Source organism: Rhinolophus sinicus, chromosome 12 (genome assembly GCF_057876585.1).
Source record: "Rhinolophus sinicus isolate RSI-liver-muscle chromosome 12, RSI-T2T, whole genome shotgun sequence".
NCBI lineage: Eukaryota > Metazoa > Chordata > Mammalia > Chiroptera > Rhinolophidae > Rhinolophus > Rhinolophus sinicus.
Window position 1 is genome coordinate 19,755,374 of NC_142512.1, and position 27,466 is coordinate 19,782,839.

Below are 27,466 nucleotides of genomic sequence, written 5' to 3' on the forward strand. Positions count from 1 at the left end.
GGAAGAAGGCCTGTGTGCAGGAGCCACTGACCACCCCAGGTGCTGTCATCCCCATGGGGCACCCTCGCCTAGAGGGCCCAAGGCCCAGCCTGCCAGGGCAGTTAACTGGGAAGTGGGTGTTGCTTGGAAACAGCAGTTTGGCACTGGGGTGACCTCATAAAACAAACAGCAGAGATGCTAATTCCCTTCTCTCCGTGATGGATAATCAAATACCCGGAGACCAGAGGAAAAGAAACTGCCTCCGGATGCCTGGCCTGGCCGGCCCTGGCTCTACCCAGGCACTCCCAGGGGCTTCAGACCTCAGTTCATGGTGCTGTGGGAGGCAAGGTGGGGAGCAAATTCATGGCGAGGCCTGTGGAGCTGAGACCAGAACGGGGGACCCTGGTGACAGCAGGGTCCAAGTGACAAAGATAAACTGGGAAAGCCTTTGCGCTGTGCTCTGGGCTATTCGCCATGCTGCCCCCAGGTTTGCTCTCTTTTGCCCTCCTGAGGGCTGAAGAGCGCTGCCCCCAGCCAATCAGGTCCAGCTCCAGGGACCAGGCCGGAGTGAGGACTGGATGTTCACATCCCTAACCGGGGGTGACCACTCTGGGGCTGCCAGAACCAGAAGCGTGGAGTTCCTCTGCAATACCTTCTAGTTGCACCTCTTCCTAATATTATTATTAATAATAATAGTAATAATAACAACAGTAATGAAAATGGCCGACTATTGAGTATTTACTAATTTACTATGTTCCAGGCCTTGTTCTAAGCACTTTTCAGGTATTAACTCACTCAGTCCTCACAACAATCCAATGAGATAAATACTTGTATTGTCCTCATTTGTACAGATGAGGAAGCCGCATCTCGGAGAGGTTGGGTAAGTTGCCCAAAATCACAGGTTTAATTGGTGGCAGAACCAGGATTCAAACCCAGCTGTGACCTGGCTCTAGAAGCTGTGCTTGTCCCGACAACACTGCTGGTCTCTCAGGACACAGACCTCAGATCCTGTGATGGCTCTCTCCATGCCCTTCCAAGTTCTCCTTAGTCCTGGTGGTCAAGGTCATGGTGCACTCATTCACTCCCTCATTCATTCATGTACTGAGCACGGGGCTGGTCCTGGGCAGGGAGGTCGGTGGAGGGGGTGTCTAATGATGAAGCAAATATATTCTGTCCTCCGGGAGCTTATGGTGTCGGGGAGTCAGGCTGGTATCGTGTTCACTGAGGGATAAGCATAGAGGCTGCATTCGAGGGGTTGGGGTAGTCTTATCCAAAGCCATCACTTCTAAGCTGGGAACTGACCAGGAGAAGCCACACCCGACGGGGAAGGACATTTCAGGCAGCTAGAGCCATAAGTACAGAGAGGTCAAGAGTGCCGGCAGTGTGAACTGAGAATAGAAAGTTCAGTGTCAGGGGCACAGAGGGTGGGGGAGACAGCAGCCAGAGGCCAGAGAGCAGCATTCAAAGGGTCTCCTTGGAGCCTGGTCTGCATCCAATGGGCAAGGGGAGTCACTGACAGGATGTAAGCAGAGGAGACATGAGGCCTGGTCAGGAGCTTAGGTACCTCTTGGCTGCTAAGCAAAGGTAGGAGGCGGAGGGGGAGGGGGAGGGGGGCCTGGAGGCAGGAGCCACCTCCTGAGGCCACAGCAGTGGTCCAGGTGAGGGCACCAGAGCTGGTGGAGGGAAGCAGGTGGCAGTGAGCGTTTAAGAAGTGGACTCTGGGATGAGGGGGCAAGGGAGGCGGAGTGAGGGAAGGGAGGTGCTAAGGGTGAGTCCAAGGAGTTGCGGATGGATGGGGGTGAGATAGCAGCAGCACCCACTGAGTGTTTCCCCGAAAATAAGACCTAGCTGGACAGTCAGCTCTAATGCGTCTTTTGGAGCAAAAATTAATATAAGACTGGGAATATAATATAATATAATATAATATAATATTATATTATATTATATTATATTATAATATAATACTGGGTCTTATATTAATTTTTGCCCAAAAGACATATTAGAGCTGATTGTCCAGCTAGGTCTTATTTTCAAGGAAACATGGTAGAGGCAGGAGGAAGAGCAAAGAACTTCAGAGACAATGAGTTCAATTTTGAACATGCTGAGCTGGAGGCCCTGGGAGTAGCCAAGCAAGAGTTTTCTCCAGTATAAGAAAAGCGGAGACCTGTCCACTCAACCAGTCCCACCGTTGCAGGGAGGAAAAGGACAGATGTGCTGCTCTCTGCCCCCACCATTCAACCAGAGAACAACAGCCACTGAATCCCTTCCCACCTGTCAGGCTGGCAGAAGTTATGAAGAGGAGAGCCAGGTGGGGGCAGGGGGTGCTGTGGGTCTCACCTGGAGCTCCTCCGGGGGACAGAGCCAGAGACATACACAGGGCTCGGGGAGACAGTGTCCCAGGAGCCCTGGGACCTAGAAGACCTCTGGGAGCCTTTCCCAACACTAAGCCTCCACGTGAATTCTACCCCCTCAGGCCTTGCCCCTCCCCTGCAGTGGTGGGGCGACTAGGCTTAGTGCTTTCTGCTCTAAAGTCCTCAGGAGAAGATCTTTAGCTGACAGTCTCCCAGCTGACCACGGCATTTCACAGGCAGCGCTCAGGTACAGTAAATGCCCGGGGTCTCAAATGAGCAGTTGCTGCCTGTCCGCTGGGCACACACCCCTCTGTTAGCTCATGGATGGGACTGAAGCCCAGCAGGGAGGAGAGAGAAACGTGCCCTGTCAGGAGCACCTATGCACATGGCCTGTCACCAGCATCCCTAGAACATTTGGGCTTCACGGCGGAGACCGGGAGTTGAGGCCCCAGGTCCAGCATTCCCATAAAGCAGAGGCCCAGGCTTTCCTCCAGGACTCAGAAAGCTTCCAGGAGACCAGGAGGGCTGGGGCTGACCAGTCCTCCCCTGACACCAGTAGCTCCACTGAGGCCCTGGATGAAGACCCTCCACCAACAGGAGACTCACCAGCTTCTGGAAGAGGTGGCCCATGGTGACTTGGCTGTCCCACTGCTGCACTTTGGGGCAGAGGTTGTCGTAGAACTCTTTGTGGATCTCATAGATGTCCTGGATCTTGTAGAAAATGGTTTCGATCTGCTGGATGGTGAGCACAGGCTGGGAGGTGGTGGCTGTGGCCTTCAGGGGTTTCATGGGCTGGGAGAGAAGAGGAAAAAACAGAGCAGAGGTGAGCGGCAAATAAACCAGAACGTCAGCAGGCCCAGGGCAATGATTAGCCCTTCCAGCTGCCCGAGTTCTCCCTCTACAAGGCCACGGAGGGCAGGGCATCTGAAGTGTGCTTCGGGTCAAGTAGCGGCTGCCACGGGCCCCAACAAGCCATGTGCACCTGCAAGGAGAGGGAACCTGACAGCCAGAGCCTGGTCAGGAAGTCCTGCCAGGCCTAAGGGACATATTTCCCTCACCCCTTCTCCCCTGAGGAACCCCCAGCCTGCAGTCTGTACTACTGGGCTCACTTTTGAATTTAACAGTCTCCAAGTCTTTCTTCCACAGTGGCCTACGGCTCTCAGGCACAAGCTCTCTCGTCACAGTCACACTTCAGCAGAAGCGAGGGTTGACTGGGAACCCCTCAGCTGTCTCCTTCCAAGAAACAGAACGTGGGCTGGCCTGGTGGCTCAGGTGGTTGGAGCTCCGTGCTCCTAACTCCGAAGGCCAGTGGGCTCTCAACCACAACGTTGCCGGTTCAGCAACTTGAGTCCCACAAGGGATGGTGGGCTCCGCCCCCTGCAACTAAGATTGAACACGGCACCTTGAGCTGAGCTGCCTCCCATATGGCTCAGTTGGTTGGAGCGCATCCTCTCAACCACAAGGTTGCTGGTTTGACTCCCACCGGGGATGGTGGGCTGTGCCCCCTGCAACTAGAAACAGCAACTGGACCTGGAGCTGAGCTGCACCCTCCACAACTAAGATTGAAAGGACAACAACTTGACTTGGGAAAAAGTCCTGGACGTACACACTGTTCCCCAATAAAGTAAAAGAAAAACCACACACACAAAAAAAAACAAAGGAAGAAACAGAACGTGATTCTAAGACTTGGGAGTGCAGTCTTCAAGGGACTGAAGGCCAGTCTCAGTGGCACCAGTATTTCAAGTTCTCATCACTTAGTAGAGAGAGAGTAAACAGGTGGCACACATGCCACTGTCCCACTTCCTGTACCCGTGGCAAACATGGCTGAGCGATCACAATGATCTTCCTCACTGAGCCCGGTTGTAGTCTCAGACTCTTTCTCAATGCTGAGGTTGACGTGTATGATGAAACCCATCTGTTGTCTCTGTTGTCTACACCAAGATGCTCCCTGGCCTGCAGGTGGAGACGGTGAAGTGACAGACAATAACTCAGGATCCTCTCCCAACAATGGCTGGGAGCGGAAGCCATCACCTCCACGCCCAGTAGGACCGTGTGATAACGGGGCTTGGGTGCATCTTCTTCAGTATAATATTCTGCATTTTCTAAATCATTAGTGTTTACAATGAGTAAACACTAATTTTATTTATTTTGCTGCTTAATGTACTTTTTAATGAAAACTATTTTAATTGGTCAATGACGGTTGACATTCGATAGCATCAGTCTGAGGTGTACAGCACAGTGGTGAGAGTAAACACTAATGTTATATAATCAGGGGAAAAGGTAGTACAATTCATAGTTGAAACAAAAAACTGACACTGAAGGATAAAGAGACCCTCCTTGGTTGACCTTCCTTCGGCCTCAAACCCTCAAAGAGGCCCAGCCTGGACTCCAAAGGCCCTCCCGGAGACAGGGTCTGGAAACCCGCCACAAAGAGAAGGCAAGGGAGGGGAGGGCACCGGAAGAGAGAAGCCTGAGTCAGCCATGGCTCATGTGATGAAGGGCTGTATGGAAAGGGGTCTTTGACTTAGTCTGGGTCACTGTGCAGACTCATGAGCAGCAAGAAGTCATGGGGTCAAGTGTGGCCTCCTTAGAACTATCCCCCATTCTGTCATAGGATCCAGTAGTGAGCTTTCCGACAAGAGAAGCATTCTAGCAGGGAATGGGTGACCCAATGCTAGACTGGAGGGAACACCTACACTGAGGGAGACCAAACGTATTGCTGGCTCACTCTGAGAGATGACCACCGGCTTGAGCCAGCCAAAGCAGCAAACTCCCAGCCACGTTTCACTCTCTCCTCACATCTGTCTCACTCTGATGGTGGCAGTGCCCAAGTCTGTTCACCAGAGAAAGTCTCATTGACTCAGATGAACGCTCTGACTTCTGGCTCTGTCATCCTCCCAGCTCTATAAAGTCCAGGCAGGAGAAAGCAGAAGGCCCCCTTGTGACCCTCTCAGCGTTGGAACCAACAAACCCTTAATGTCTAGCCCTTTGCTAGGGAAGTAGAATGGGGTTCGACCTGGTGCAGGCCAGGCAGTGTGGGTTTGAGCCCCAACTCTACCACTTACTAACAGTGGGCGAGTTACCAAGCATCTCTGGGCCTCAGCAGTCTCATTTGTAAAACTGGGAGAATATTACCTTCTCAAGAACACAGATAGGAAGATCAAAAGCCATAATTTATCTAAAATATTGACTAGGTGCCTGCTATATACTGTGTTTTCCCAAAAATAAGACCTAGCCGGACAATCAACTCTAATGCGTCTTTTGGAGCAAAAATTAATCTAAGACCTGGTCTTATTTTACTATAAGATGGGTCTTTAATATGATATGATATGATATGTATGATATGATATGATATATGATATGATACCAGGTCTTATATCAATTTTTGCTCCAAAAGACGCACTAGAGCTGATTGTCCAGCTAGGTCTTATTTTCAGGGAAACACGGTAAAAGCCAATCAATCAATGTTAGCTGCTACTATTATTGTTCACCCCACAAATAATGTACCAAGTGTCTACCGTGAGGCAAGACTGGGGTAGGGGCGGGGGCTTCAGGGGGGTGCTGTTCTGTGGTTCACGAATCATTGCCCCATGGAGCCTCCCGTCTAGGAAGGGAGACAAAACACAAGGAAACAACCGACCACAATAATTACACATACATGCAATGAGGGAAGTCAGAAGGGGATGTCCCAAGTCAGGTGCTAAAGGACAGCTTCTCCAAGAAGGGGACATTTCCCCTGAAATGGAAGCACGCGGGCACAGGAACAGTATTCCAGGCGGACTTCCTCAGGGCTCAGTCCTGAGGCGGGAACAGGCTCAGTGAGACAGAAGCTGGGAGACAGCCAGTGAGCCTGTACGCAGTGGGCAAGGGTAAAGAGAGGGACCTAAAGCAGGGCAGGCGGGTGGGCAGCGGCTAGATCATGCAGGCGAAGGAATGTGGCTTTTAAGCCCAAGCAATGACCTGGTTTTCCCTGGAAGGATTTAAGCAAGGGAGTGACAGGGTCCAGTTTTCTTTTTAGGAGATTATTTTTATGCCTCATGATCCTTGCTCTAGAGAATGTTATAATCTCTTTGGGTAAACTAGAACAACATAAATGAAACAATTTAGTGGACAAAGCAAGATAGGGTATAACCTGACTTGTCCTATAAGTACCAACCAAGTGGTCTTGAGGTTGCGCTGGTGCAACTTGGAGGGCTTCCCAGAGGAGGTGACCGAAACAGGCCGTGAAGGTTGGGAAGATCTGAGCAGGTGGAGGGGTGGGGCCTGGCTAAGCATGCCTCATAAAGAAACAGAAGGAACTGGAAGCCATGAGGAAGGGAATACTGTTCCTCCCAATCCCAGGTGGGAGGCCACATTCAGCTTCAAGGCTCCCAGGGCTCCGAAAAGGATACAGACTGGCCCTCAGGATCACTGTCACAGTTTATCATTAGTCCCTCTACTCAGGAGACAATGGAGGGTCCCAGTCACCACAGAGGCCCAGAACCACCAATGCATGTTGCTGCTCCAGTGCCATCCCCACTGAGGGGGGGGAATAAAGGAAATCGGGAGAGAACCATCCTGGGAAGGCAAAAAAGTTAGGATTTCTCAGAAGCTGCTGGGGAAGCACCCATCTACTGCCCACGCAGGGACAAGACAACAAGTGCTCTGCTTCCTCCTAAACTTCCCACTCTGTCTACAAAAGGGGAAGAAATGGGCACTCACCAGCAGCGGGTCACATGGACAGGGGCTGCACTGGGCCACCAGACAGTTCTCAGGACAAGGCTGGAGACCTACGGTCTCAGCCCTGAGTTCACGGGGGAGGGGAAAGCACTGGGTGTGCGCCCTTGGCTGGCCCTGGAAGGCAGTCATTTTTATCTGGTGAAGCCCCATACAGGTCTTGGTCTGCTCTGTGCCCCAGCAACCTGCCTTTCGAAACAGGGGAAAGAAATCGCCCATTTCCTCCACCTCCTATCCCAGAGGCCTGGAGGCTGTAAGCAAGACCTGTTACTAACACCTAGCTGTCCTCCTCCTCCCTGGGGCCCAGGCAGGAGGGCGTCACTAACCTCTTTCACAGATAAGGAACCTGAGAGCCGTGGGCAGAGGAACTACAAAGCAAACTGCCAGAACGAGAGTCTGAGAGAAGATGGCCTGTTAGTCAAGCCCAGTGGTGGGAGGTGCTGTGGGTGATGGTGCAGCCAGAGGCAGTACCCACCCAGCTCATTACCCAGAGTCGGGGAGAGATGCCGAATTACAAGCATTCGGTTTGTCTCCCTCCACCCCCACTGCAGCCCAGGCTCCCAGGACCATTTCACTTATAATCTGAGACCACCAGGAACCTGGAGGGTTCCAGGAGATGACCAGACCTTGCCCAGCCAGCAACCTGGGGGCAGGAATTGAGACTCCAGTGTGGCGTCCCTGTCTGTGCCTGTGTGTGTACACAGTCTTAGGTACACACATCTAGCTGTTTGCATATCAGGAAGTGTTAAGCTGAGAACATTCAAACACTGTTAGGAGCAGAGATGTGGGAATGGGGGTGGGGTGACGAGAAAGAGGGAGCTCTGGGCGTAGGAGGAGAAGGGAGCTTGCAGACGACAGATTTTCTTCTCTGAGCCCCTTGGTCAGATCACCTCCAAAAGCAAAGGGATTAACTACAGGGGGGCTGAGAGGGGAGGGTTCCCAGCTCAGGGAGGAGGAGGGAAGGCTCGGTGCTCGGAGGTTTATCAGCTGAGGCTGTGGCAGTGGAGGGTCCTGCCCCCCCACCTTCCTGGAGCCCTCAAGCCCCAGACCAGGCCTCCCAGCTGGTCCCTCCCTCCCACGCTGTAGCTTCTGCTCCAGAAAGAACCCGTCAGGGGCCCAGGATGAACAAGCTGGGGAGAGAAGAGGGGCCCCAGTCTCACAGTTTTTGCCTTTGAGGCAGGAGCTGTTTGAAACCGAGGCAGGGAGGGAGTGTCTTGGCCCCTAAATCTGTTGTTATCTTTGCCCCGACAAACGGAAGCTCAGGTTAGGCCCAATGACAGATGAGAGCTTCAAGCTGGAATCTAAGAGTGGCACGCTCTGATGGAGGACAGGCACCGCCCCTTTCCTCAGGCAAAGGGTGTGTTGATAGAGAAAAACAGGCCCTAACTTGCATTCAGCACTGGAGAAAATAATAGCATCAGCTAAGACTTTGGCTCTTTTTTAAGAGCTTCACAGACAAACTCATATAATCCTCTCAACAAACCCCTGGACAGCATACAGTAAGTCCTCACTTAATGTCATCCATCGGTTCTGTGACTTTAAGCAAAACCAATTTTACCATAGCTAATTGATATGAGTTAAGTTTCCACAGCATCTCAGCAATGTTCTAACAAGGCTGTACTACTATTACATAGTATAACCAGTCTGCAGATGGGGAAAATGAGGCCCAAAGGTTCATTAATCTGCTAAAGGCCTAGAGCCAGTAAGCAGTCAAGTAAGGATTCAAATCCCAGTGCTCTGGTTCCTTTGTTTGAACTCCTTTCAAATATACATCCTTTTACTAACGACAACTACACCCCGTTATTTTGGTACCGTAATTCATAGTTTAGAAGGAGTATTTCACAAGTATCTGACTGGTTATGTCTGTCCTTCAGTTAATATGTGAGTGCCCAAGTACCTGGCATTGTACTAGGTTCCAAACAGGATCACCTGGTCTTCTCAACTCCATAAAGAGAGAGAAGGTAATGGTATTAGTCTCATCCTCATATGAGGAAACAGGCTCAAGGAGCTCATGCGTGGCTTTCCCAAAGCCAGTGGTTTTTTAAACCCTATAACCCATGTAAGAAATAATATGGACTAGTACATACATATACACATACCCACAACAAACCGAAAGTTTCATGAAATGCTACTTATTATGGTGATACAGGCTAGTGTTTTCTTATTTGGTTTTAAATGCTGGTTCAACCCACCACGTTGATTTCACAACCCACTAATGGTTGAGACCCACAGTTTGTAAAACAGTAGCAATAAGTCTACTGTTAATGGCAGAGCCAAGTCTTGCCCGACTTCTGGCCCCAAACCGAGGTCCTTGCCACACTGTCCTTCACTTGAAAATATGACTGCACATTCCAATAAATTCCAGGGATCTACCACAGACGTTGTTCAGCGTGTTGCAAAGTATCTGCACATTACAATAGTTATTCTTGGCAAACAAATGCCAAGTCCCCTGGGACACTGGGTGACCCTATCCCATAAGCACATATATGTTGTATCTTATAATTCTTGTAAGAGTGTCTATCGAGCTACACCTACATGTCTTATTCCTCCTTTGCATCCTCTTATGTCTCAGACTGCAAAACACCCAGGGAAACAACCTTTTACCTGCCACAATCACTCTGCATGATCTCCAGACGCATCTAATAAGTACTTTCTTCAAAGGCAGAAACACCTTACATCTGTGTAGTACTTTCACCTTTTGAAAATCTTTCAGTAGTATTCTCCTCCCAGTCTGATTCTCACAACAATGCCTCCATCTTGGAGAGGAAACTGAGGCACCTTCACAGAGGACTGGAGTTGGTCTAATGCCTCCAAGCCATGGCACGTGTCAAAATGGCACAGACAACCCTCCACCACACATTTCCTGCCACAGGGCCTTGGCATGGCACAAATGGTTCACCATTCCAAGGGGGACCAGGAATGACAAAGACTGATGGATAGAGACTCCCGGAGCACAGAGCGCAGGAGATGGCTAGGCCTCTACCTGGGCAGATCGATTAGTAATGCCTGTGCATGGTCATGGGTGATGGAGTGTTTGCCACCCCCAACCTGACTGTGCTTCTAATCCTGCTTTCCCAGGGCAGGTAATGAAGAGTCGGGGCTAAGAGGCACATCCAACCTTTCTGGCAATGACCCCGGCTGCCTGACCCCGAGCTGTAAGCAGAGCAGTCCCACAGACTCTGCCCACAGACAAGGACTGGTCCAGGTCCCCCTTCCTTTCCAACCCCAAAAGCAGTTTTAGATCATGACCCTGTCCGACAGAGGGACTTGAAGGCCCCAGAACATGTACTCACCAGCAAGAGGGCTTCCAGCTGGTTAATGTAGATTTCTTCGCTGGCCAGGAACCCCGAGAGAACCAGCTTTCTCATCTCCAGGCCTTTCCCTGCTTCCACCTGCAGAAACCAGAAGCCAACAGCTCATGAGAAAGGAGGCCAGAATCCTGTGCGGCCTGTTTCCTTGTCATTTGTCTCTTCTTTAACTAACACTGCTCTAGGATATAAAAGCCAACTATACTTAGTATAGAAACTTTGGCAAATACAGAAATATAAAAGGAAAAACAATCACCCATATTCCTACTGCTAACATCTTGCTTTGTTTCTCTCCCATCCTTTATTCCACATGTCCTTATTTTATATCCATCCATCCATCCATCCATCCATCCATCCACCTAGCGAACCTTATAATAATCAGCAAGATAAGGAAGGACCTGGCCTCATGGGTGGGGGCAATTCAATGGGGGGACATAATTAAGAAGGGAAATCAGAGAAATGACTGAGGCTCGGTCACATGGGAGGGCACAGCAGGGGCTGCCGGAGGCTCCCAGAAGAAGTGATATATAAACTGTGAGCAGGGGGTAGAGAGAATGGGATGAAAGTGGCCATAGGAACCCTGGCTGTGTGCCTTCTAGCTAAACCTCAGACTCTATCCTGTCCCCAGGGGCAAACTCCCACAACAGAAGGTGCTAACTGTGGGGCCCTCAACCTTTATCCCTCGTAGCCCACCCCCACCACACCTCCCGGCCTTTCCTGACTGCCGCATTGTATAAGGCACAGACCCATAGTGGCCTCCCCACCCCCACTCTCCTCTATGGTAAAGACCAAGCTTCCTTTAGCTTTCAAGGCCCATCTTGCTAATCTCTCACCAAGACTCTTCCCTTGCGTTCCACACCTCCCCCAGCAGTGGTCAAGGCCCACAGCACCTCACCCGCGTCCCCCCCCACCCCCCTTCCGTTCTTCTAACTGACCTCTGCCTCTCTCCTCCCTCCTCAGCTCCACACACCAAAGCCAGATCAATCTGCTGAGAATGCCACCTTCCACCAGAGGCTTGCCAAGGACTTAATATCAATACAGCAAAATGTGATGACCTGGAGATTCGGTTAGGTTATTTGCCCATTTTTGTATCCATTCAACAAATATGTACTGAATGCCCACCAGACCCTGGCGACACAACAGGAAACAAGTATACAGTAGCCCCTCCTCTCATGTGGCTCCTAATCTAGTGGGACAAAAAGACGTTTAACAACAACAACAAAAAAGTAAATACAAATATAAATTGTGACTCAGGGACCAGCTTATTCTTTAAACAACTTTAGGGGCTCCTAGTGCCTCTCCCAATCCTTTTAATCTCCCCAAACCCATCAGATCTCTGCCTTCCCAACGTGCCAGGAGTGTGACCACCTCTGAACTTTGGTTCTTGTTACCCCTGCTGCTTAAAAGCGACTTCTCTTGTCTGAATCCCACCTCCCCTTAAGGCACAGCTGGTCTCCAGCCTGCAGCAGCAGCAGCTCTCAGCCCTCGCGTCAGAGTCTGCGGCACTGACCCTCCAGCCTGACCCGTGCCCCATCCGGTTACCTGCCCTGTGATTTCGCAGGGCCTTTGAAGCACCTGCATCGCCCTCCTGGGGACTTCCTTGAAGCCCAGCACCATGTGACACCCCTAACATGTAGGCACCTAACATTTATTAAGCCTTGTAAGTCCTTTCCACTGTCTCACTTAGCCCTCAAATGTCTCACTGAGAGGTGGGTCCTATATGTTTCCATTATACAAATGGAAACAAACAAGACTTAAAAGAGGGGAGGGACTAGCCCAAGGTCACACAGCCAGGAAGTGGCAGAGCTGGGATTTCACCCCAGTCCTTTGAACACCAAATTCCATGCTCTTCCACTGCTCCGATAATTTCCTCACCCTCATGTTCCTTTTTCAAGCATCAGCTGCTTACCCAGAATCTCCAACAGATCCCTGAGCATAGGCTGGGAGAACGTAGGAAACGATCAGAAATTCCCCAAGTCCTGAGAAGAGCAGCTTTCCCCCAGCTGCTTTCCCTTCCCAGGCGTGTTCTCACAGGTTTTTCCACTCTTTCCCCAGGCAAGGGACCTAATCCTTAGCCTTCCATTAGTAACCAGTTAGCAGATCTGTGCCGGTGGCTGCTGCCCCCCCAAGTCTTTGAAATGGTATCTGACTTTGTGACTGAAGAACAATGTCTTGCCAAAGAGGTCCACATGCCAATCCCCCAAACCTGTGAATATGTTCTCTTACATGGCAAAAGGGACTCTGCAGATATGATTAAATTAAGGATTTTTAGATGGGAAGATTATCATGGACTATCCAGGTGGACCCTACGTATCACAAGGGTCCTAGGAGAGGGAGGCGAGAGAGTCAGAGAAAAGGTGAAGTGGCCACAGAAAGAGGGGGAGGGGGAGAGACTGGTTGCAAGATTGGAAGATGCTAGCTTTGAAGACAGAGGATGGGGCCAAGAGCCAAGGAATACAGGGGGCCTCTAGAAGCTGGGAAAGGCCAGGAAACAGATTCTCTTCCCTGGAACGTTCAGAAGGAACGCAGCCCTACTGACCTTTGTGGACTTGTGTGTACGTGAACAAATTTGTGTTGTTTTAAGCCACTAAATGTGTGGTTATTTGTTTCAGTGGCATTAGGAAACAAGTATGGATGCCAAGCTTTGGGGAAGGGCAATAGTTATTTGATGGTTTCACAGGTACCAGCACTGTTCTAAGTGCTCTCCATGGATGAACTCCCGGGAATCCCACAGTCTGGAAGGTGTTACCATCATTCCCGAGTCACAGAGAGTGGAAACTGCCAGCTTCCCTTCCTAGAGCTGTCCACATGGCAGGCGGACAGCACACCCTCTGAGAAAGAAGATCAGAGCTTGGAGCAGGGCCCAGCCCCAGCCCCCCAAGGTCAGACCCGAGGCGGCCTCTCTGCACGTCACACAAACCACGCTGCTTCTCCATCCTGACACATGGGAAGTCACCCTCCATGTTGGGGGCCGTGCTCCCCAGCTGTGTCCCATTCTCCTCTTATTCCCTGCCAACCGAGGATTTGCCTGAGAGCCTGGAAGTCACGTGGGGCACACTGTGAGCTTAACTCTACAGCTGGTGGGACGAGGACCCGGATGAAGACCTGGTGCTTTGCGGCTCCCGCCAAGCCTTCAGCCACCCTGGCATGAGCACAGACCCCTGTGCCAGCCCATTTCAGCAAGACCCTCTCCTCAAGAGACCCCCACCTCAGAGTCCAATCTTGAAAGGGCTCCCCAAACGGGAATAAGATCTCACCCCCAAGAGTCCCCCCACTCTGGGCCACATTCATTCTGATGTTTTGACTGGCGTGAGGGTGGAGATGCTATGAAAGGAGGTGAAATTAAATTCTGTGCATTTTACCACAGGGGGTCTCGTCTCAGCTACCACCAAAAACCTCTTCCATCGTTTCTTTGCTTTCCTCAGACCCCACATGTTCCTGGTTCAGAATCATCCGGAAATTCACAATTGTTTCTTGAATCCTTGTGAGGCTATCCTTACCTCATAAATGCCAGGGCTCAACATACATTCATTCATTCATTCTCCATTAGGTGCCAGGCACCGGGAATACAAGTGAGGGAGACAGTCTCTGTCCCCACAGAGCCCTCTAGAGGTGCCCACATGGCCAGAAACCCCAGGGTGAGTCCTCTAAAGAGTTCATGGTCCCACAGCCTACGCCATGCTGCTTGCTAGTCCCCCAGCATGGGAAAGCTGCTGTGGGGGCAGAGCCCCAGAAAGTAGTTTCCAGGCTCTCGGCCTCACATAGACAGGTGCTGGCTCAGGTAGTAAATGGCCAACTGTGATTGCATGGCCATCAGCTGTGGCTAGTTGGCCGTCAGCTGTAACCAGTGAGCCATTGGCCACAATATAACTGCTGTGGCTACGCTAGCAGAGAGAAGAGAAGAGGAGAGAAAAAAGAACGGGGGCTAGCAAGAAGATGGCGGCTGGGCTGGCAAGTGTGGATGGCGGTTTGCGGACAGTATGGATCCAGCCTCCAGTGAGAGTATAGTGCCGCCAGAGAGAATATAGTGGTATGACTCCCCTACCTATGGCTCCGTGGGTGTTCCTTTTTGGCCTCACCATATCCTGCATTCTTGTATGGGGAGCGGGACCAGAGACCCCGCCGGACTCCCTGCATGACAAATGGCGCAGCGAGCAGGGTCTCCCGCATGACAGCTGCCTTCTCAGTAACACTGTCTTCACTTCCTCCCCAAGTGGAGCTTATGAAACACAGCCACGGTGGGATCATTCACTCCCGATATTTTACACAATCTGATGGGCTGAAAATCTGTCAGCTCAAAGCCTCCAAGTCCAGTCCAGTCACTCTGGGAGAGACAGTACTTACAAGTAAGGCTTGGCCAGCTCTGGCCTGGACTACTACAGTAGGGCTAAATAAAACCTCCAAGGTTTGGTTCTAGGCCAAGGCGCTTTGATCTCCTCCAAGGCAACAGTGAGGACTGAACAGGCAGGGCCGCCTTAGGCCAAGTGGCTGTGCAGACAGCAGAATTCAGCTCATGGGCCACCCCAGTTTGCAAGGAGCACCCAGCAGCATCTGCTCAAAGTCAATGCCACTGGGTCTAGGGGCTGTGTCCATGCCAAGCATCAGCCTCAGGTCAGCTGGCCCCTCTATGAACTGAGACAACGCAGGGACGTCCAGCCACTCTTCTCCTGTCCATAGCGCCAGGCACCAGGGAGGTGTCTGTCAGCTAATTCCTCAGCAGAATATAGAGCCGAGAGGACAGGGGCAACTGCTGGGGAACGAAGCCCAAATTCCAGCGGCCCCACTCTCCTGAAGGGTGGATCTCTGTATTCTGGGCTCCCGGCCATCTGAAGCTTCAGACAGGTCCCATGGGTCCATCAATGTTTCTAAACTTCAGTTGTTCATATCCCAACGTTGTAGTTTTGTCATACTCACACACCACCTGCATGCACTGTTATTTCCTTCATACTGTTCTTTTCAACAACTGACTTCTTAAAAGCACAGCCTCATGCCATGTATGACTTCTGACATCATGGGAAAGATGTGCAAGTCATATTTTTTTCTAATATACATTAAAATATATACCTAACTATTAAAATGCAAAATATATTAATATAGCCAGGAGCCACCTAAAATCATCTCTTAAATCATCACATATGTGGCCCCCATTTTGGGAAATACCCAAGTGGGGGCCCAGGCACAGTCATCACTCCTTGTGGAAGAAAAAGAGACCCGGACAGGTGAAACAGCAATACAGGCATTTCAGACAACCCATTAAAAATTGGCACAGAGTAACACCTGAAGGGTTAATCTGCATTGCAAAAGGATTTTTATTCCTGACATGAGTTCCCTTAAATCGCAGCTTTTATACTGGAAGGTCCCTATCAGCCATACGTACCAATAAATAGAATTGTATGAAAGATTTTTGGAAAGCATACAACACTTTGCAGATGGGAGGTGATATTGCTGTCGGTATTCGCATTATTAGTTTTACGATCATTAACTCCTCAAAGGGAAATGTGGGTTAAAAGATACAGCAAGCACCAACCCCAGCTCTAGGGAAAACTACTGTCATCTTCTCACATCTGTCCCCCAGGAAGATGAAGCATCTGGGAAATGACACTGAAAACAGGATTGATTTATAGGGCTGGCACCTGGACACATGCTCAGGAACACGATGACTGTTTAAGGTGAGTGCTCTTGAAGTAAAGTAATAGCAGAGAGAGAACTGTCTTGGATTCCTACCAGCTGCTGGGAAATGTCTATCTTACAAGAGCTGGCCAAGACCGTCTGCAGCCCAGGACGGGAGCACACCCTCCAGAAATGCCCCTTGCACCCAGTCCAGCCCTGACTCAACGAGAAGTGGCATCTCCTCCCCCGAATTTAGTTCCCTTTTATCAGAATCCTTCTCATGGCCCTGACTACTTTCTCATTATATTCCTACTATCTGTGCACTTGGCCCCTTGCCCTGAACTGTGAACGCTTTGTGAGAAAGGACCCTACCGTGTTCGTCTCATCTCCTCCCCATGCCAGGCAGCGTGCTTTGACTAGAACACAACCTGAGGGTGTTGTTGGATGAATCAACAAGGTTTCTCACCGCCTCTTTGCAGCCACCCTGCTTATCTTCTCAAGTGGCCAAGCCTGGTAGAGGTGGAGAGCATCCTACAGGGGTTCAGGACGGGAGAGGGGGCCTGGAATTCCCTAACTCCCAGGAAAGGCTCCCTCCCGCCATGCTGGAGACCAGTCCAGGAGCACTGAGGCAGCAAGGTAGAGAGGAGGAAACAGGATCTAGGAGGGTCAGTGTGTTTAGGGGCGATATGTGCCCAGGCACCCATGTGCTGCCTCCTTAGACCATGTCTGAGATGGAACAAGACCAGGGACATGGTGCACCCTTTGCAGGCCTCATCAAGCCTCACTCACTTGACAAATTCACTGGGCACCAGCCAAGCACCAAACACCATGCAGCATTCCGCAATGAATAAATACAATGTGGCCCTTGCCCTCGAGAACAGGATATGCTCGAGGCAGATGTCTAGAGTTCCAAGCAGAATAAACTATGGGCTAAGACTGAGGTATAAGCCAGAGACCAGAGTAAGGGTGGACCCACATGGCATCATATGAGCGGAACCCCATCTGTGCTGGGAAGCGTTGCTCAGAGAAGGCCCATTAGGAACCCCACATACTTCGATCCACACACTACTGAGCTCCCAGCCAGAACTCCTTGTTCATAATCAGACATGTTCGCATCCTCTCCTTGTGGGGAGGCTGGTCAGACCCTAAGTACACAGGCCTTCGTGGGCCCATTGAAGAACGTGACTTACTCCCAGTGCCCCGAGCTAGCACCAGATGAGAGAACAAGGAGTGGAACGCCAGCCCCTGCCAGCCTCCCATTCCAGCTCCTCTCTGCTCTGCACCCAGGCCTTCAGCTATCGCTCCACCCACACTCCACACAACAGCCGTCTACCTCTACTGTGGGCCTGCAGTCTATTTTTACCTCCATTAGCTCCTCCTCAGAACCACACTATATCATGGGTGGGGTGGGGCTGTGAGCCCCATTTTACAGGAGAGACAAAGAGGCTGGGAGAGGCGCAGTGACAGCCTCCTGCCCAAGGCATTGCTCTGTGCACCACACCCTCTAGGGTGCAGTGTTGCCTGGGGTCCACAGATGGTTGCTCTCTGTTAGGCAGCCTGGCTTGCAGGCTGCAAACTCCCGGCCATACTTTGTAACTGGCCCTCCTAGCCACAGAACAGAGAAGAGGTGAGCACAAGGCTGAGGTTAGCGCGCTTAGAAGTGGTCTTAGGAGAGAGAAAGACCGGTTTGGTGGGCCATGCCTCAAGCAGCACTGGTGTGGTTTCCAGGGGAAGGAGGAGGCGAAGAGAAGGGAAGGGATTGATGCAGCCACTCCTCTTCTGCTCTACCTTCAAGGCAACTTCTCTTATGGGGCATTGCTGTTGAGCATGCCCACAGCTCCAGAGTGGGTGGGCTGGGGTCCAGCAGATGCTTCGTGCCTATGCCCGCCTTAGGAAAAGGGCCTACCCGCCTGGCTCCTGCCTCAAAGCCAGTTGTCACCTCCCCCTCTTCAGCGGATCCAATTCTTTTCTGTCAAGGAAGCTCAGTGATCTCCGGCTCGCTCTCTCTCCAAATGCTCTCTTGCCCTCACCCAGATTCACCAAATCTCCTTCCTAGGAAGAGTGACCCCCTTGCCTGAACTTCATTAAGTGCACTTATACCACTGTTGCCATGGAAACAATGAAGTATGGCTTCCTGGTTTCACATCAGCCAGTTCCTCTGGGGCAGCAGGCTCACGCCACTGACGTGCCCACCAGGTGACTCATGTCACTGTCAGAGAAAGCCCCCAGCACAGCTGGCCTGGGGAAAGCCAACAACCACTCGCCCTGAAGACAACTGGTCCAGAGGAGGCAGGCACGGCCCTTCTCCCCCAGGAACAGCTGCCAGAGAGCACAGCCCCTCACATCCCCTCGCAGGCATGTGCCAGCCTCTCTCAGACTGAGTGAGGTTTGTGCACCAATCAGCCATTTCTGCCCGCACACGGCTTCGGCAGTAGATAGGGAACTGCTAGCCCTGCCCCCTCCCCCGACAAGCATCCAGGGCGTGTCACATTCCCACCTTCACAGCCACCAAGAAGGGGGACCCTGAGCCAGGGCTGGTCGGGGTTCCCAGCTCGCATTCCTCCAGGAGAAACACATCTTCATCCTCCAGAACCTTGTCCAAAAAGCCTATCGCCTCTTCTTCCTCTTCCATGGCAGCCGGAGCCGCGGAGGGCAAACAGGAAGCAGGGTCCACGCAGCAGCAACAGCAGCAGAAGCCGTTGCCGCCGCCCGGGAGGGAGGCAGGCGGGCAAGGAGGGGAAGAGCGTGCAGGGCAGGCCTAAACCAGCATGCTGGCCTCCCTGGAGTCAGTCCTGGCACCTGGCCACCGGCTCCCGATGAAAGGCTCCATTATGAACCTTTTCCTGCAGCAGCTTCCCAGCCCTCCTGAGCGCGGGGCTGCGGGCCGGCCTCGCGCGCGTCCCCACCCTGAGAAAGGGGGAGCGGGTCCTCCAGGGCAGTCCCGCAGGCCTTGGCCGCCTCTCTGCGGAGCTCCGGGCGGCCGCGGCCGCCTCGATGTCAGGGCTGTCAGTGGAGGAAGGCGCGCCGGCGGAGCAGGAGGCGCCCCTGCGCGGCCGCCGGGCCCTTCCTGCTGTGCGCGCGGGCCGGGCGCAGGCGGGGCCCCGCGCTCGTTGGCCGCCGCTCCCGAGGTCTGTGCAGCCGCCGACCCCTGCGATCCCGCCCTTTCTGGGCTGCGAGGTTCGCGTTTGCTATTAATACACAGGAAATGCACGACTTGACTTGTGAGGTGGAGCCGTTCCCTCTCTGTGGTCACCGGGCCAGCGGGCTGGCAGAGGCTTCTGGAGCGCGGAGGAGGGGCGAGGAGGCCGCAGACGGGCCGGTCGGTCGCAGGGGGAGGTCTGCCTCCCAGAGACAGGCTTTATTTACAGCCCCTCTCCAGAGCCCAGCGTGCCGGCAGGGGGAGGAGCAGAGGAGCAGCTGCCCGCACAGCCTCGTGGACGACCTGGGCCAACCTCAGTGTCACCTTGGGATCCCCACAAGCCTGAGTCACCTTCTCACCTCTGCCTCAGGCTCTGACACCTTTAAGAAAGGGAGTCCAAGGCCTGGTGAGTCCAGTTTCTAGACCCAACAGGGTTGGAGGAACAAGGCTTTATGCAAAGGAGGCCTGACCTGCCTCACCACAGCAGGCACAAGTGCCAGCCCGGGTCTGCAGCAGGGCTGCCTTGGACGCTGCAGGTGCCGCAACTTCGCCTCCTAGATGCTGCTGAGATTAGCAAAACCACCTCCTTGGGGCTCTTTTCCCTCAAGTGGGGCCTGGGCCCATTAGAGCCAACCCCACAGGAGAGGGTGCACGTGACCCAGGACAGGGAACAGGGCAAGCCCTGCCCACCCTTAGCTCGCTTCCCTTGGCTGCTTGAACAGTTATTGAAGCTGAATCCCTCCAGAGGGTGAAGCGATCCTAGCTGGGATCCTGAGATGGACATGCACCCACTCTCATGGAGGAGAAGTTTGGGGAAGCACCTACAAAAGCTCTTTCACAACACAACACCTAGGGCAAAGGTTGCAAACTCCAGTACCCATGATGGTGCAGATAAGATCAATCAGTGAGGTGAACCAGCTGGGTACTGTGTGAACTGCAGAAACCACTGGGCTCCAGCTCCTGGCTGCCAGGGGCCACACAGGCTCAAGGCTGCTCCATCAAGGACTGCTCAAGAAAAGCTGGAGATCCAGGTTCTTACGTGATAGCTCTCGATTTTAAAATGATGGCAGATAAATTACATTAAAAAAAAACACACAAAAAAACCTGGTGCGGTCAAAATGAAATACATCTGTGCACTGAATTAGGCCCACAGACAAGATTGCTACCTTCTTGCAGCTGGTTGTTTCTTTGAGGGAAAATTGGAGTTGTGTCGGGGAGCGGGTTCCCTGACTATCTCCTCTGTCCCCTTTCCTCATTGGACCTGACGTCTTGGAATCAAATTCGGCTTCATACACTAGCAACCCACCCCTTACCTTTCTAAACCTATATAATAGGTGCCACCAATTAGGTAGATCAAGTGAAAACTCAGGATTCTGGGTGGTGAGCCCCAAAGCTCCAGCCCCACTCAAGCCAACCCCCCCAATCTCCCACTAGCCCCCCCCCCACCATATCTCTAGCCAGGGACTCCTCTGAAATCTTCCTGATGCTTCTAGCTCACAATTCTCTCTCCCAGTACACAGGTGCCATGACCAGCTACTGTGGCTCTTCATGATACAGCATCTGAGCTGTCCATCCATTTCTCGTGTGTCTACCATCAGCGTCCTTATACACACGTCACAACCCTTGTCAGGTGGCAGCTGTGTGGCCACAGGAAGAAGAGTCACATTCTTTGGAATTGATTTGTAAAGGAGTTCCGAAAGAGGGTCACCTGTGCACCATCTTTGGCCCACCTGGTGTCAGCACCTCTCCTCTCCACTGGGTACCTCAGCTGAAAACAGGGCGCTCGCCTGAGCCTCCAAACTGGGCAGAGGGTTGAAGAGGAGAGAGAAGGGAAAAGGAGAAGAATGAACCTGGTTTCTTATCCCAACTCCCCCAAAAAGTCTGTAGACACTCTAAGCTCTGGGGGGGGGGGGGGGGGAAGAGGCTCCTGCTATTCTATTAGAGCAGAGAACCTGTCCTCCCCAGTGACAGGCTCCTCCCTGTCACCAAAGCTGATTACAAGGGATTTTGGGCAGGCTCTCTGGGGCCTCTGGGCTGACAGGGTTCCACTGAGCCACACCCCACCCCACGCCCCACCCTCTCCCTCAATCCTTGGTTTTCCCCGTCCTTGCCCTAGCTGGGTTATAAATAGCCAGGGCACATCTGAAGGGCCCTTTCAGCCATAATTCCTCATTTGGTTTGGGCGGGTGAGGCTGTTCCCAGGGCTTGGGAACAACCAAGCCTAGCATTCCCCAGGACACAAGTGTGCCAGCCCAGGGCTCTGTGCCATAAGTTCTGTGTCCCATCCTGCAGGCTGCCCCCAGACAAGCAGGTGGCATGAGAGAAGGGCCTTCAAACCCAAGCGCCCCTCCTATGTCTGTTTCCCCAAACAAGGGAGCATGAGGTGCCCTTAGAAATCTAGAGTATCCCTAACTCCCTTCCCCACGTCCCTATCCAGAATGACAAGATTGATACCCACTTCTTCCCCAAACCCTGATACCTCTCAGAAGCTGCTCCCTGAATATCTACAGCATCTCTACTCCACCCCATCCCAGTTGGCTGGAAATTCCAGTGAATAACTAGAATGCCCTTCCATCTCCAGCGGGCACACAGACTCCACTCAGAGGTCCTAAGTCCTCCCCCTGGAGGGGAAATGACTCACAAGTCCCACTGATGCTCCCTCCCTTTCCCTTACAAATGTCCTGAGCCAGCCCCGGCCCTGAGCTTCCTCCCCTCGTCCTCCATGCTCCACCTCCTTCAGCCTGGCTCCTAAGGATCCTCTCTCGAGAAGCAGCTCAATCCAAAGTCCCCTAAATTGCCTTTTTCCAAAGTCAGAAGCCTCCTTCTCTACTCCGTGGCCTCTGTAGCCTGGATCTTCTCAAATTCCCCCAGCTGTTGTGATCATGCTCGTATTACTTCTGACCACTCTGGTTTAGACTGGCCCTTCTTTCTCCTGCCTCCTAGAAATGCGGAGTCACCCATTCAGGACCCAGGCCTCAGCCCTTAGAGAATTCATCCCGTCTCATTCTAGGCCAATGGTAGCCCTTCACCATCTGCCACTCCCGCATCTTGCTCAGCTCCAAGTGTGACATCTGTGCTGTCAGCTGGATCACCTGACTTGGAAGTCCTATCAACAGCCCCTCGACTCCAAATATCCAAACCAAATGACCCTTCCCCTTCCCTAAACCAGCTTCCCCTTCTGGCTTCTCCACGGCTGTTGGCAGGGCCGCTATTTTGTGACTCTTCCTTCCCTCAGGTCCCACATCCCTTTTACTAAGTCCCTTTGGTTCTTCCTTTTTTCCTTTTCCCAAAGCCACCCACCCCCCCCAACAAGGTTTGCAGCATCTCACACCTAGACAACCACAACATGATTCCATTTTGACTCCTGTTCTTGCCTGTCCTCTGTCTGTCCATCATTCATTCATTCACACCCATAGAAAAGGCCTGGCATTACAAACACACACATTGGGGAGACGCAGGGCCGCCCTGAGAGTGCTGTCCGCCTTAGGGGGTGAAGGACACAGGAACAAAGGCAGTCTTCTCATTGATCGACAGTAGTGGGAACATAGGACAAAGGCAGTAACCCTGCCTGAGAGGAAAAGCTTGAGGGGGGAGGGGCTTCTGAGCAGCACCTTGAAAAGGGGAAGGGTTTCCAGGCAAAGGGAGGAAGGCAAGACAGGAAAATGTTTTGTAAGGAACCCCAGAAAGCACAGCTGGAGGACAGCAGAGAAAAGGGGCAGGAGGTGGACTTGGAGAAGTGGCTAAAACCACACCTTGAAGAGAGAGGGACAAGGACTCCGCCCTGGGCAAGGGGCACCCACTGAGCTATCGGACACTCACCAGGCCCACACTCTTAAAGCCACCGAGAGTGTACTTGCCTCAACCCCACGGCCTTCTCGCACATGTATTCTCCATCGCTTCATTCCCTCACCCACTCAACCAACGAGTATTTATTAATTGCCTACTGTGCACCAGGCACTGTGCTAGCATTCAGAACACAGCCACAGACAGACACACCGATGGCCTCAGGGACAGATGGACCCCTGTGAACCGAGGCAGTGCCAGGGGAGGGGCACAGTCTCAGAACTGTAGCGCTGCGGTATAACTCTTTCAGAAAGGCTAACATGGAAATATCTATTGTGATTTTAAATGTTCACACGCTCTGACTCAGCAACTCCACTTTAAAGGATTTTTCTGCAAAAACATTTGTACGAGGGCACAAAGCTCTATGTGCAAGGTGTTCATTGCATTGGTGTTTCTACCAGGGAAAGACTGGAAACAGCCCAAATGTCTATCAGAAGGGGGTTGGTTAAGTGAGTGACGGTACACCCATGAAATGAAATACAGAGTGATGGTAATGGCAGGCCTTTTCTCTGGATGTGAATGAATGAATGAATGAATGAATGAATGATGAAGAAGGATGAGGTAGATCTTTAATTACTGATATGAAACATGTCCACTTACTAAGTAAAATAAGAGCAAATTGCACGATAGTATGCAATATGATCCCACTGTGTGTGTGTGTGTGTGTGTGTGTGTGTGTGTGTGCACATAAATATGTCACATAGGAATATGAGAAACATACAACCAACTCTTAACAGAAGTTCTCACTATAGGATGGAACTTAAGGAGGCTTTCACTTTCTATATTATGTATTTCTGTAAAGTTCGAATTTTCAGTGATGTAATCAGGGAAAATAAAGAAGTTAAAAAAAGAAGTGCGGTAAGTGCTATGATTGCAAAAGTAGAGTGAGCTCTGGGGACATAAGACAGGCATATCTGACAGAGCAAAAGGGAGTCATGGAAGGTTCTCTGGAGGAGCTGATATTAAAACTCACACCTGAAAATGAATAGGAATTAGCCAAGTCAGAGGGGGCTGCAGGGCAGACGGAACTGTGTGAGGCAAAATGACATGAGTTTAGATGGGGTGGTGAGTGTTCTTTCATTCATTCAACAAACATTTACTGAGCATCTACTGTGTGCCAGGCACAATTCGAGGCACTAGAATTTGCAAGGAGCAAATGTTTCATTATAAAACTGACAAAGTTTCATTGCAAAGCTCACATTCTAGTTAGGGGCATGGTTGGCAATAAGGCCCGCAGAGGTAGACAGGGGTCAACTGGTCAGGCCAGGCAGGGCCTTGACAGCATGGGATGGCTAAGGGCTGGATTTTGCCACAGGACGAAGGGAAGGCACTGAACGCTTGTCAGCAGGGAGTGCCATGACCAGTCTTCAATGCATCCCCCCGCTGACATCAGACTACTCTTTCTAAGACACTGCTCCCCCTGCACCCAGCAGGAAGCCAAGCCAGCCCAAACAAGGGCAGCGCCTCTTGCTGATGACTCAACTGATCTAACTGTTAACAACCTCTGCTGCTTGCTGCCCCCAGAAAGGGCCAGGCACAGTCTCACCTCCAGGCCTTCCTGTTGGTTTGAAGCCCCTTCTCCCTCTTCTCAGCCTCCCAATTTTCTTGGCAGAAGCTCAAGCCCCACCTCTGGATTTTCTGAAGCTCAGTATACCCTGGGCCAAGGATAACTGACCTCAAAGGGCCAGTACCAGGGGCAGGTGGTCGGTTACAGCCACAGATGGAAACAGATTCAGCATCTTCCTGATAACTGTGCTCCTCCCTCTGCCTTTTCTTTCTCTGTTATAGAAGTCATTCCAGAAATCTTATATAGAGTTCAATTACATAAAGCAAGTGTTGGGTATAAGCCAGTACACAACACTGTTTCTATAGTAAAACAAATAAAAACAAAACCAAAAAAAACTCTCCTGGGTACTGGATTTGAATCCTCGCTCTGCCTCTTGGCAGCGGTATGACCCTGGGCAAGTCATTCATACTCCATGGGCCTCATTTTTCTCATCTGTAAAATGGGGATAATTACAGCATGAACTCTAGGGTTGCTGCGAGGACTAGTACACATACGGCAGTGCCTGGCACACGTCAAGTTCTCCTAAGCACTGCCTTTTCTTATTTGGTAGTGGTGATGGGTGTGGGGACTATAGAAGTGGGGATCTCTAGCCTACTCCCAGCTATACCTCCCACCTCTTCCAATGAACCAAATGCCCAGTCACACCAGACTATCCTCCTTTTCTTGAACCTCCAGAGGTTTACCCACATTCTGGAACTTCCACCTTTATCTAGAATGTCTTTCCTGACCAATGCCCAGGCAGAACACTACCTACTCTCTGAGGCTGCCTCCTACATGCTCTCCTCCCTGATTCCCCCACCTGAGGTCACATGACTCCTCCCTCAGACGCTATACATCTTTCAGATGTACAGATGGCCTTGAAGTAGAGGGAGTGTGTGTTTGTGTGTGTGTGTGTGTGGGGCAACCGCTGTTTATACTAATTCCCAACAGCACCCAGAACCATATCTTGTAAAAAAATGGGTGCTCAGAAAATACTTAGTGAGTGGAAGTGACCCCAGAAGGCTTACAGGGCCAAGAAAAGGGTCTCCCAAGAAGATAAACCAAGGGTTCAGGTTGGGTGGGTGGTTCCTATGGAAACTGGTCATATGACGTGGGCTCCTAGGGCTATAGGGAACCCAAACGTCACTCAGTTCTACCAAAGAAAAAATCTCCTCTCTACCTTTAGTCACCAACCTCTGCTTAAATCCTTCCAAGGACAGGAAGCTCATTACCTGCCCCACTGCCAGACAATTCTAACACTTGAAATATTCTCCTTAATATTTATTCAAATCTTACCTCATAGTAGATACTATATCATCATCCTGCCATCCAAGGCAACACAGCATAATTTTCTTTAATTTAATTGGGTAATGCTTTCCACTACAACAAGTATAAAAGGGACTCGTGTGAGCAGTCCCCTCCTGTTCCTGTACAGACACCCTCTATAGCATGTCACCTGCTAAGACCCTGAGATTGTTGGCTCCCCCTTAGCCCTAAGGTCCTACATTGATAGAAACTGGTTTTATAGAAACCATCCACCCAACCTGAACGCCTTGACTTATCTTGTCCCATAAGCCTCCTGGGGCCATTATCACTCACTCAATCTTTTCTGAGCACGTACCTTTGCCCACTTAGTAAATGCACAGTCCCCTAAGGGGCCCCCTTCCCCCTGAGAACCACCGTTCTAGACTCGCACATTTCTAACCTCCTTCTAGACCAGTGGTTCCCAACCAAGGGCATGTTGCTCCCTAGGAGACATTTGGCAACGTCTGGAGACATTTTTGGTCCTCACAGCTGGGGTCTGCTCCTGGCATCTAGTGGGTAGAGGCCAGGGATGGTGCTAAATACCCTACAGTGCCCAGGACAGGCTCCCACGACAAATAATCCTCTGGCCATTTCCAGAGCACAAACCCTGCTTAAAACAGTCCAGAACCAGAACCCAGGCTCTGAGGAGGGAGGAGAGTGAGCACGTAACCAGTGCCAAATACAGCGGGTCAAGCACCATTTGATTTCTATTTCCCAGCACTCCCTGCTTCCTCAGCTCCCAAACCCTCGTGGTGGGTTGGTGTCCTGCAAGGTGGGCTCACAGGGGACGCCCCACAGCTGGGGCTGGGGGAAGGGAGGGCAGATTAGGGCCAGGTGGGAAATGGCCCAAGGTCACTCTAACCTCTTTCCGAGCAACGGCGTGCCTCTCTCCTTCCTTTGAATCCCCCAAGGTAGCACCCTCCAGAGGGGTCTTCACCCGGCAAATGCCACCGGGAGCAGAACCAGTTCTGCCAGGACTAGAGCAGGACGGGAAGGCCAGAGAGCAGCCAGAGCTAGGGGCTCATGGAGAGCTGAGTGCACATCCCAGAGAGATTCAGGGCCAACCAACACCTCGGGAGCAGGTCTTCCATGGGGTACAGCACTAGGTGTTCTCACCGCCATTATGTCCCTTAGTCCTCGCAGCAGCCCTTCCAGAGGAGGTGTTTATCCTCATTTACAGCGGAGGGGACCGAGACACTACAGGTTGCTTAGTCACACCGGCGGGAAGAGGTGAAACAAGCGGTAGCAGACCACAGTGGTGCCGAGTCCCCCACCACTCACCAGCAGCTGTGGGACCTTAGGAAGAGGTCCTACGTTAGTTTCCACGTCTGTAAAATGGGGCCATAATGCAGCCTACCTACTGCACGAGGTTGTAGTGAAGACTGAATGAGTTACTATTACAAAGTCCCAGGACAGTGCCCAGCATTGAGTAAGTGCTAGGAAAGTGTTTCCATTTGTTCTGATCCTTCCACCACACAGGCAGGAGGGTGAGGAGTCTCCAGACGGAAGCAACCAGTCCAAGGGGGACAAGCGTGTCATCCATGTGAAAGAAGGCACTAGCACCCACTAGTGGAGAAACTGGGCAACAATGATGGAAAATAGAGTCCGCGGGGTAAGAGCCTGCCGGCGGATGGGGTGTTCTCTGCCCTTCTGCAGCCTGGCAGAGCAC

General features: G+C 51.7%; 1 protein-coding gene across 6 annotated transcripts in view; it reads right to left on the reverse strand.

The window, feature by feature from the left end:
* The window catches only part of ABR (ABR activator of RhoGEF and GTPase), a 173,598-nt gene that overhangs the window by 61,789 nt on the left and 84,343 nt on the right, over nt 1-27,466 (reverse strand). For 5 of the 6 annotated variants that reach the window (XM_074320133.2, XM_074320134.2, XM_019739466.3 and 2 more), the window contains exons 3-4: nt 10,340-10,438; nt 2,937-3,122 (exon numbers count right to left, since the gene is read on the reverse strand). In XM_074320133.2, coding sequence (XP_074176234.2) covers nt 2,937-3,122; nt 10,340-10,438 — 285 coding nt within the window. Of the gene's footprint in view, nt 1-2,936; nt 3,123-10,339; nt 10,439-18,461; nt 19,205-27,466 lie in introns of those variants that run through there. The other variant, XM_019739465.3, reaches the window with a different exon arrangement.